Below are 12,428 nucleotides of genomic sequence, written 5' to 3'. Positions count from 1 at the left end.
TACAGAATAAAATTATTAAAGTGTTAATTCACCCAAAAATTCTGTCTTTTATTACTCACCCTCATGTCGTTCCAAACCCGTAAGACCTTCGTTCATCTTCAGAACACAAATTAAGATATTTAAAAAATGAAATCCGAGAGTTTTCTGACCACCCCATAGACTGCAACGTTATTACCACTTTCAAGGCCCAGAAAGGTAGTAAAGACATCGTTAAAATAGTCCATGTGACTAAAGTGGTTCAACCTTAATGTTATGAAGCGACGAGAATACTTTTTATGTGCAAGAACAAATAATGACTTTCAACAATTCATTCATTCAACAATTTCGTCTCTTCGCTATTCACGTGAGAGAAGGCACTGACACGAGAAGAAATTGCTGAATTAAGTCATTTTTGTTAGTTTTTTGTGCACAAAAAATATTCTCGTTCCTTCACAACAATGTTGAACCACTGTAGTCACATGGACTATTTTAACGACGTCTTTACTACCTTTCTGAGCCTAGAAAGTGGTTATGACATTGATGTCTATAGGGGAGTCAAAAAACTCTTGGATTTCATCAAAAATATCTTAATTTGTGTTCCGAAGATGAATGAAAGTCTTACGGGAATGGAACAACATGATGGTGAGTAATTAATGTCAAAATTTTAATTTTTGGGTGAACTAATGCTTTAATTTCTTTAAAAATCATACTATCTTACAGCTAACAGACATGGAATACAAACTACAAAGCTTTTGCAGTCATGGCCTAATGGTTAGAGAGTCAGACTGGTAACCCGAAGGGTGTGTTTGATTCTCAATACCTGCACGAAATGACTGAGGTGCCCTTAAGCAAGGCACCTAACCCCCATTCGCTCCCCGGGTGCTACAGTAAAATCGCTACCCACTGCTCTGGGTGTGTGTGTCAACAGTTTGCAGAGTATGTGTGTTCACTATTCACTACTCCTAATATGTGTGCACTAACTTGGAATGATTAAATGCAGAGGACAAATTCCGAGTATGGGTTACCATACTTGGCCTTCACATGTCACTTTCATTTTGATTTTATGAGGTTGTTTAAGTGCGTCACCCAATAAATGACAACAAGCACCCTTTCAATACATTCCAAACAAACACGTACCGTGGCAGAGAGCTGTACTGTCTCTGAGCATGTGTGAAAGCATCTCTGGCTTCCTGCCTCTGTAACTGCACCTCCACAGATACCGAATGACGGCCAGATGAAGCCTGCGACTGTAACAGAAACAAGAGTTTTTACCATGTCAATTTAACACAAACAGGTAAAAGTTTAGTAGAAAAAAACTTTATGGAGTTATGGAAGGAACATTATGAACGTACAGACACTTAAGCTAAGCACTTACCAGGTTTCATTGATGTTTTTTTTTTTTTTTTTGTGTAGAGGTCAGTGACATTAGTGCAGAAATGAGTGTTTGAATGCAACATTATTACCAGTCCTATGACCTTTAGCGCATTACAGCGGTTAATGAAACCATTAGAGAAGATTATAACCCATAAAATATTCATGGAGTTGGTTATTGCTCTTCATAACAAAATTACAGCTACATTACAGCCCTCAATAATTATTATAAAATTATTATCCATTATTCAAATGACCACATCATTTCAAAGATTTACAATTATTCCAGATCTATTTATTTCTATATTCTGCTTGACATTCACTTTCAAAAGCAAACTACAAAAGTAAACTGATTTTACTGGTTTTGCATTTATAAAAATATATACTTTTACAATAAAATTCTACTTGAAATATTAGATTATTATAAACCCTCATACATTTTTCATCTCCTGTGGTGCTAGTTTTATCCCTCTAAGATCCAGTGACTTACAGTGCTTTATATTTATCGGTTTATGTGATCCTTGGCAATCAAACCCATGACCTTGGCGTTGCGAGCGACACGCTCTACTGGTTGAGCTATAGGGACTCGCCTACATACATTATGCACACAACAGTGAGGCTGGAATGAGGACGTATAGCAGATGTTAGATGAACGTTAGATAAATGTTAGCTGGATGTTAGATGAACATTGAGTGAATATTAGTTCATTTTATGGTGAGGGGGATTTGTAGTGATAAAATAATGAAGCACTTCTGTAATGTAATTCATTAAGAAATCACACACACACATTCACACTTGGTCGGCACAGAACATAAGGGTGTAATTATAAACAATAAAAGACTCATTTAACACCACCTCTCTCTCACACACACACTGACGGCTTTGTTCCGCACTCAGAACAGTGTAACTGCGGTAAATTGCTCATGACCCATAAGAATACATTTCTTTTATGGCAACATTTACATTGAGTTCCCTGCTCTCGTCACGCTCAGTCAAACAGATGAATGCCGTCCCAGGCATGCTCAATCAAGAGCCGATCCACACGGAGAATTCCATTAACTCTAATGAAGGAGAACAGCATGCTGGGATTGATTGACACAGCTTGCCAGCCGTGTTGCCGTGGAGACAGAGGTGTTGAAGGATGAAGGATGTGTGGAGTCGGGTCATTTAGCCCAGTTCATTAACACGCAAGCACACTCCACTGCCTAAAACAACATCAGTGTCACAGGAACGTACAATTTGTTTGCTAAACAGATTACGGCATTAAAGGTCTGATACGAATGCAGTAACGGTATATGATTTATAACAGCCAATGATGTTAACGTTGACACACAAACACTCATGAAAAATGGTTAGTGGTCAGGAAAAAGTGGAAATTTTCCTGTTTGTTCTCACCTGTCATCTCTTGGAGAGAAAAACATGTCTGAAACATAGCTGAATTTGGCTAAAGAAACAAAATGTACTCATTAAAGAAAACCACCCATCTTTATTCTGTTGCCTTTTGTTTTTGTTTTACAAAAAAGGTTTTTAGGCATAGTAAAAAAGGACTTAGATTTATCATGGGGATTTTTTTGGACGTTTGAAAAATTTGGGGATGAAAAAGGGGAAGGGAAAAGACATTTAAGACGTTATTTAATACATCTACATGATCACTACCATTACAAAGCGAGACAACAAAAATAATTCCATACATTAAAGGTGTTTGAAAAAGTTAAGAAGATGAAAAATTTAAAAAGAGAAATTTACATTAAGGAAAATACACATAATACCGTATGTAACAGTTCATTGAAACTCTCTCCCTGGAAAGATGATTACAAATTAATAATGTTAAAAACATCCCACACAGAAGAGTATCTGAAATGGACAAGACCCCTTTTTAAAGAAGATGATCTTCAAGTGCAACTCATTCCTGACTTAAAGAGACAGTTCACGCAAAAAAGAAAATTCTGTCATCGTTTACTCATGTTGTTTAAAACATGTAATGTCTTTATTTCTTCTGTGGAAGACATTTTAGAACTGTTTTGCCCATACAAATGAAAGTCAATGTGGTCCATAACTGACCTTCATTGTATGAACAATTTTGCGTTCACAAAAGAAAATCAGTCATACAGGTTTGTAACGACATGAGTGAATCATGACAATTTTCATTTTTGAGGTGAACAATCCCTTTAATAGGACCTTGTACATAATTTTATAGGCATAAGAGGTTTAAATTTATCTGAATCCAGATCAACATATTGAGTTCACACTCGATCCAGATTCTAATGATCTGGATTTTAATTCAATAGCTTAAATATTAAACAATTTCAGCCTAAAATGTTGGTTTTTATACTCAGACACACATACACTTTCATGTCACGCACACACACACTCAGCCAATCACAGTTCTTGCCTTAATTCATGATCTGCCGAAGTCATGGTTGTGGTGATATGGTTGAACAGATGAGTGGATGGGTGAACAGTCCAGATGGATGAACACATGGTGATGTTAGCATTGTTAGCAGATAATGTCAGTGTCAAAAGTGACATGCTCCTGCATGCAGTGGTCTCAGGTTAGCAGTTAGCATTATCCCAGGCCTGAAGGTCATGCACGTAATCGCCCCAGTCCTCAGACTGTCTTGTCCTTCCTGGGAGTTCCCAGAGGCCATGGGCGTATGTCCAGTGATCATGGGTGCACATACACAGCTCACACACTCACCCAGGGCTGCTCCAAGCTGTAGGAGCGGTGGTGATCATCTGGCTCCACCTCTTCTAGCCTGACCTGCTGGAACTCCTGGCGTAAGCGCTGAATTCGGTCGTGGTTGCTCGGCGTCAGCCTGTTTGAGCAGGAGGAAGAGGTCACAAGATGAGACATTAGAACATTACATCATAATCCCTTTGATCCTATACTCATTGGGATGACAGGTGTTGGAAGTGCAACCCTGTCTAAAAGGTCACCTAGTTACGCTCCACTACCTTCATGAGAACAAAGGTCAAGGTGTCACACACGGTGCACAGATGGTCCAGATACCTAAATGGGCAACAGACATGGTCTCTCTGGGCTTCTATGGTCCACAAGATCAGATCAGGAAAATCCGCAGAAGAATTCACCAGACACGGTCAATATACTTATAGTTCAGATGCACATATGTGTGCTTGTGAGAAGGAACCAGACAGATTTCCTCTTATTAAAATTCCATGATCCCATGTTGAGTGTGTTTACGATATAGAAGACAGCAACTGGGGATTTTTACACATGAGCAGATGTCCAGTTTAAAACACACAGATGCAATATAAACTCTGTCATAGGAAATGACTGGAGATAATTTAAGAACGCAGACTAGCAAATATGCTTGTCTATTATATATATATATATATATATAATATATATATATATTTTACACACACACATATTATATAATATATATATATAATATATATATATATTTTACACACACACATATAATATATATATATATATATATATATATATATATATATATATATATATATATATATATATATATATATATATATATATATATATATATATATATATATATATATATATATATATATAAATATATATATATACATATATATACATACATATACATATATACATATATATATATATATATATCTATATATATATATATATATATATATATATATATATATATACACATATACATACATACATACACACATATATGTATATATATATATATATATGTTTGTATGTATGTGGGTCATTTACAAATATCGTTTTTAAAAACGTGAAAAAAACATAATGGAGATATAATTAATTTTGAAGTTTTATTAAGTATTAACAATGAGATTATGTGTTTTTTTATAATCAATTAACCAAATTTGTCACCAAAAAAGATTTTCAAAAAATGCTAACAGGCTGATATCTAGCTAACTAGCTAATTAGCTTGCTAGCTAGCTAACAAAAGGACAATCAAACATTTTATATTTAACACAAGTTTAAAATATTACAACATTTTCCATGTTTTATAGCGGTTGTACTGAGCGATCTGATGTTTTGGGACATGCGTATGAGCAAGTGAAAATATGATTTTTTTCAAATAGTTAAAAGAGAGTTAGTTACTTTGCTTCACGACCATGTGGTCCTTTGCAGGCGTCTGAATGATGTCACATCCTGTCACATGATATTGACCTTATGACTTGATCCAAAATGCTCCCTTTATATTGGTTACTCTAAATAACATCAATGAAATTCATGACATTCTTTCTTATAACAAAGCAACGACTTCTACACATAATTTTAATACCATTTTGCACTGTTGATATATGATATCATGACAGAATAAAAAATATATACATTTATTGCATTTTAAGATATTTTATTCACAAATTAAGTGTCTGTATTGGCCTTTGGATGGTTAAACCGAATGACCTTTTGACACTTCAAAATCTTTAAAATACCTTTATATGTAGCAGAATATAATTAAAACCTTGTGGATTCGATAAAAGAGATCTAGTTGTACTACCTTACATACTTTGGATGTCATATCTTTGTTTTTTATTATTATTAAAGCCTTTGGAAAAAAAATGAGCCGTCACATCATTGACCCATACACATATACACACACACATAAGGAACATTCATCTAAAGATAAAAGACATGCGGTTCCATGCAAGTTGTTAATTCAATGTTCACTCTGAGGGATTCAATTAGTTTCTGTGAAGAATTCATTAGACTGACTCAAACCAACTGTAACGAGCAAGTCTTTTTGTGCAATTTCTTAAAAGAACTGGCTCGTAAGAGTCATTTGTTCATGAGTCAGACTACACTAGTCACGATATATGGTTGTTTTTGAGCCCAGCAACGGTTAGCATTATTTCGCAGCACCCCGGTCTTTCTATCTTGTCACATTTCAGACTGCAAACTCACAACAGAAATATAATTTCTCACATTTGGCATGTCAGTGCAGATTCAGCAGCGGCTGAGTGGCGCCACTGACACATACACAAAAATACAAATAGGTCAAATATTCATTTTAAAACCACCACCAAACTCTTTCTCCTGGCATTGGAACACTTAGACCTGATCTAAAACATATACCAATCAATGCAAACTCATCAAAAACACACAAATACATCAACACCATGGAGCCATTTAATCCAATAAGAGAATCAATGAAGAACTGCTGTAATGTTTCCGGAAAGGCTAAAAGAATAACCTTGCAACATCTAAATGCATTACAATGCCCAAATGAACAAAGAAAGCCAGTGTGAGTGTGTGTGTATGTGCTGACATGGCAGTAACGGTACCTGTGTGAAATTACATTTCCATTGTCAGCTGCATTAACTTAAACACATTTGTTCTGTCCTGACATATTTCTCTCTTTTTTTTTTTCTTTTTTTTTTGTACACATATAGATACAATTTGAGCTGGACAGGATGTCCCTCTGACCCCATCATAGGATTACTTCTTTCACTGCCAACAGCTGGAGCCATTTAAAACAGTGGCATAACTCTCAGATCAGCCTGGAATAATACGCATTCATTCTACACATGATGCTGACACACACACACAGGAGATTTTAGCAGTTATGTTTGAGTATAAAGGTTTATGTGACCTGTTAAAGTTACCCTGCAAACCTAAAAGCATAAAACTCAATAATAATAGTACTCATTTACTACTTTAAATATGATTGATCACCATAAAAGAATTACAACAGAACGACACAAAGCCAGAAAATCCAATACATTTATGAAAATGTAACATTCTTCATGTCCTTGTTTGTGCCCAAATAGCTAGTTTCTATGCTTGTGTGTGAGACATTAGGCAGAAACATTAACAAAATAAATGTGATCTATTTTTGAACCACTTTCCCCCCCCCAAACTCGAGGGCAAACTGCTTTTACAGTGGAACTATTGTGTTATGAATGAATGCAGTGTATTAGTTGTGTGTATGCCTGATAATGCTTCAAACTGATTAAAAACACATTCAAAATAACACAGAAAAATGACTTTGGGTCCAGCCATAAGGGTAAAAAAAAAATATTCATAAAGTATTATAAAAATGCACAATATCATTCCACACCTGTGTGGCTTACTTTCTTCTGCAGAACACAAAAGAATATAATTTAGAAGGACACTGGAAACCAAACAACAATTCCTCGAAGTATCTTTTTGTTGTTGTTGTTTTTTGTGTGTGTTCCACATGAAGTTTGGAATGATATGAATGTGAGTAAATGATGACAGAATTTTCATTTTTGGATGGAGTATCACTTTAAAAGATCATCATCACTGTCACACTGCTCCACTTCCTCCTGGCATTTTTATCCAACAGCTGTGAGCTCAAAGCACCAGAATCAGGTCAAAATAATCAATACACACCAACCATGGATAAAAATGACAGCATAGTAATATCTTGTCTCTTTTATTACTTTAAATTAACAGAAAAGGGAGTCGGGAGTGAGAATGGATGAAACCAGATCTGTTTAAAAGGACTTTTCTCAGGTAAACACACATGTACGAAAAACACAAACCGTTTAAGTGGGCACTTGAAGTTAATTTACCCCATTATTTTTCCTCAGCTCTCTATAATGGCTGCCGTTTTGTGGTCAAGAAAGTGCGTCAATCAAATGTGCACTTCACCGTAAATTCATCATTGATATGATTAAGGGTCCAACCCACTATAACAACATCTGTAACTATAACAACATTCATCCCCTCACAGTCTCATCCAATGTTCATCCTCTCACAGCCTCATCTAGTATTCAGTCTCTCACAGCATCACCCGACATTCATCCTCATTGCCTCTAGCATTCAACCTCATCTAGTGTTCACTCTCACAGCCTCATTCAATATTCACCCTCTCACAATCTCATCCAGCATTCATCCTCTCACAGCCTCATATACATTCACTCCCCCACAGCCTCATCCAGTATTCATCCTCTCACAGCCTTATCTGACATCCATACTCTCATTGCCTCTAGCATTCACCCTCTCACAGCCTCATCCAGTATTCATCCTCTCACAATCTCATCCAGCATTCATCCTCTCACAGCCTCATATACATTCACTCCCCCACAGCCTCATCCAGTATTCATCCTCTCACAGCCTTATCTGACATCCATACTCACATTGCCTCTAGCATTCACCCTCTCACAGCCTCATCTAGCATTCACTCTGACAACCTCATTCAATATTCACCCTCTCACAATCTCATCCAGCATTCATCCTCTCACAGCCTCATATACATTCACTCCCCCACAGCCTCATCCAGTATTCATCCTCTCACAGCCTTATCTGACATCCATACTCTCATTGCCTCTAGCATTCACCCTCTCACAGCCTCATCCAGTATTCATCCTCTCACAATCTCATCCAGCATTCATCCTATCACAGCCTCATATACATTCACTCCCCCACAGCCTCATCCAGTATTCATCCTCTCACAGCCTTATCTGACATCCATACTCACATTGCCTCTAGCATTCACCCTCTCACAGCCTCATCTAGCATTCACTCTGACAACCTCATTCAATATTCACCCTCTCACAACCTCATAGCATTCATCCTCTCTGTCTCATCTACATTCACTCCCCCACAGCCTCATCTAGTATTCAGCCTCTCACAGCCTCATCTGACATTCACTCTCTCACAGCCTCATCCAGTATTCATCCTCTCACAATCTCATCCAGCATTCATCCTCTCACAGCCTCATATACATTCACTCCCCCACAGCCTCATTCAGTATTCATCCTCTCACAGCCTCATCTACATTCACACCCCCACAGCCTCATCTGACATTCATCCTCTCACAGCCTCATCTAGCATTCACTCTCTCACAACCTCATCTAGCATTCATCTTTCATTCAATGAATGTCAGATAAGACTGAGAGGATGAATACTGAATGAGGCTGTGGGGGAGTGAATATAGATGAGGCTGTGAGAGGATGAATGCTCTCACAGCCTCATCTATATTCACTCCCCCACAGCCTCATTCAGTATTCATCCTCTCAGTCTTATCTGACATTCATTCCATACTCTCATAGCCGCTACCATTCACCCTCTCACAGCCTCATCTAGCATTCACTCAGACAGCCTCATTCAATATTCACCCTCTCACAACCTCATCTAGCATTCATCCTCTGACAGCCTCATCTACATTCACACCCCCACAGCCTCATCTGACATTCATCCTCTCACAGCCTCATCTAGCATTCACTCTCTCACAACCTCATCTACAATTCACCCTCTCACAGCCTCATTTAGCATTCACTCTGACAGCCTCATTCAATATTCACCCTCTCACAACCTAGCATTCATCCTCACAGCCTCATCTACATTGCCTCCCCCACAGCCTCATATAGTATTCAGCCTCTTATTGCCTCATCTGACATTCATCCTCTCACAGCCTCATCTAGCATTCAGCCTCTCATTCATCCTCATAACCTCTACCATTCACCCTTCCACAGCATCATCTAGTATTCAGCCTCTCACAGCCTCATCTGACATTCATCCTCTCATAGCCGCATCTAACATTCACCTTCTCACAGCATCATCTAGCATTCAGCCTCCCATTCATCCTCATAGCCTCTACCAATCACCCTTTCACAGCCTCATCTAGTATTCAATCTATCACAGCTTCACCTAACATTCATCCTCACAGCATTCACTCTCTCACAGCCTCATCCAGTATTCATCTTCTCACTCTGATTTACAATTCTTCCTCTCACAGCCTCATCTACATTCACCCTCTCACAGCCTCACCTAACACACATCCTCATAGCCTCTTGCATTCACCCTCACAACCTCATCTAGCATTCACTCTCTCACAGCCGCATCCAGTATTCATCCTCTCACACCCTGATTTACAATTCTTCCCCTCACAGCCTAATCTAGTATTCAGCCTCACCTGACATTCACCCTCTCACAGTCTCATTTACATATACCCTCTCACAGCCTCATGAAGCATTCATCCATTCACAGCCTCATCTAGCATTCGCCTTCAGGGTAGAGTGATATGCAGAGGGAGAAGTCTGATTATAATGACTGTTATGATCTGCAGGAGTCATTACCAAAATAGCACATCTAGAGGATGCAAAGCCTCTGCATACAGTCATGCAGCAAAGCTTTTAAAACCACTGATACACAAAAAGATAGATATGAGCAGATAAAACCTTTCTCTCTTCATAAAAAGAATGAATGTTCCAGCCGAGCATATAATGCAGCATCTAATATCAATATGTAAACAGCTTCTGGCATGTGAAAGGAGATTTGGAGACATATGGTCTCCTCACGGGTCATAATTTGTTTTGAGAGTAGTGTGCATGTGATGTGAGGAATTGTGATAACATCAGTTTTAATGTACTTTAAAAGACCTCCAGTCGCCATTAGAGCATATAAGAATCACTATCGCCGTGGTAACCATGCTTTCCTGTTGAAATGGATAGACCACATTATTTTTGGCAGTTCAGTGCTTGCTATAAGTGCACAAATGGAAAGAGTGTTGAAAATGCTGCTGTGAACTCAACGCCTTGTTGAAAATATAAACATGAAAGCATAAAAACTAAAACAAAACATTCACTATGAACAGACAATATATCTATATCCATATCGGCATTGAGTAATAACTGTTTTTTAATGTTTGGCATCAGTCTGATTAGGCTGACATTAGAAGCCAAAACCAAGACTCATTTTTGAAACAGTATTTTTCTTTCTATATCTGGTTATAAGTTATTGGCCATAATATAAATATTAAATAATGATATATATATATATATAATCTCTGTTCACATACTAATGTTCAAATTGGTCATTTTCCAACTGGCCAGTAATCAGAATCACAAGATGATGTTGATTCAGGCAACAAAAGACTCTATATGTGATGAAAACAATCATACTACAAATTTATTCAAATATAAACAAATATAAACAATTCAGTACAAATTATTAAAATATAACAAGTAACTAAACTGTGATATACACAAACCATTACCATGATATAAACTCTAGCTTTTCTGCAAGTCACAGGTGACTGAAGGGTCTGACGGGTCTCTGTTCAATTTCTCTCAATCTGAGTGAAACAATATGTGCAGACATTACTGTATGGGAATATAGCCACTGATAAGCACTGATAAACACAAACAGACACAAATCTCAGTGAAGGCTGTGTATGTGTGTATTTGTGCTCACTGGAAATTGAGAACAGGCCTTAAGTCCTGCCAGCTAACAGTTCTACTGAGAGAGGTGACAAAAAAAAAAAAAGAAGTAGGAGGACGATACAGGCACTAAGACTGGCAAACAATGTATACCAGCTACACACACACACACACACACACGCTATAGATATTCATGCTTAAGAAGATCAATAAAATATATTAAAAATATACAGTTAATATAAATTGAAATAATATTAATGTTTTACTGTATTTTTAAATGTGCCCTAGAACCAGTTTTTACAAGATGTAATATAAGTCTAAGGTGTCCCCTGAATGTGTCTGTGAATTTTCAGCTCAAAATACCCCATAGATTTTTTTTTGTGAATTTTATTAACTGCCTATTTTGGGGCATCATTAACTATGCACCGATTCAGCGCGCGGCCCCTTTAAATCGCGCGCTCCCTGGCCCAGTATGTTCGTCATGCATACTGCATGTCTGCGTCGGATCATGTGAGTATTGTATTTATTTGGATGTTTACATTTGATTCTGAATGAGTTTGATAGTGCTTCGTGGCTAAAGCTAACATTACACACTGTTGGAGAGATTTATAAAGAATGAAGTTGTGTTTATGAATTATACAGACTGCAAGTGTTTAAAAATGAAAATAGCGACGCCTCTTTTCTCCGTGAATACAGTAATAAACAACGGTAACTTTAACCACATTTAACAGTACATTAGCAACATGCTAACGAAACATTTAGAAATACAATTCACAAATATCACTAAAAATATCATGTAATCATGGATCATGTCAGTTATTATTGCTCCATCTGCCATTTTTCGCTATTGTTCTTGCTTACCTAGTCTGATGATTCAGCTGTGCACAGATCCAGATGTTAATACTGGCTGCCCTTGTGTAATGCCTTGATCACAGGCTGGCATATGCAAATAT

The 12,428-nt window shown here is 37.4% G+C and overlaps 1 protein-coding gene across 8 annotated transcripts in view; it reads right to left on the bottom strand.

Moving 5' to 3' along the window:
* Nucleotides 1–12,428, bottom strand: part of pard3ab (par-3 family cell polarity regulator alpha, b) — a 124,319-nt gene that overhangs the window by 5,972 nt on the left and 105,919 nt on the right. For all 8 annotated transcript variants that reach the window (XM_067364205.1, XM_067364204.1, XM_067364208.1 and 5 more), the window contains 2 exons: nucleotides 4,049–4,166; nucleotides 1,117–1,226 (listed from right to left, as the gene is read on the bottom strand). In XM_067364205.1, coding sequence (XP_067220306.1) covers nucleotides 1,117–1,226; nucleotides 4,049–4,166 — 228 coding nt within the window. The remainder of the gene's footprint in view (nucleotides 1–1,116; nucleotides 1,227–4,048; nucleotides 4,167–12,428) is intronic.

This window comes from Chanodichthys erythropterus, chromosome 16, assembly GCF_024489055.1.
Source record: "Chanodichthys erythropterus isolate Z2021 chromosome 16, ASM2448905v1, whole genome shotgun sequence".
Taxonomy (NCBI): domain Eukaryota; kingdom Metazoa; phylum Chordata; class Actinopteri; order Cypriniformes; family Xenocyprididae; genus Chanodichthys; species Chanodichthys erythropterus.
This window is presented reverse-complemented; position numbering and strand designations above follow the sequence as displayed.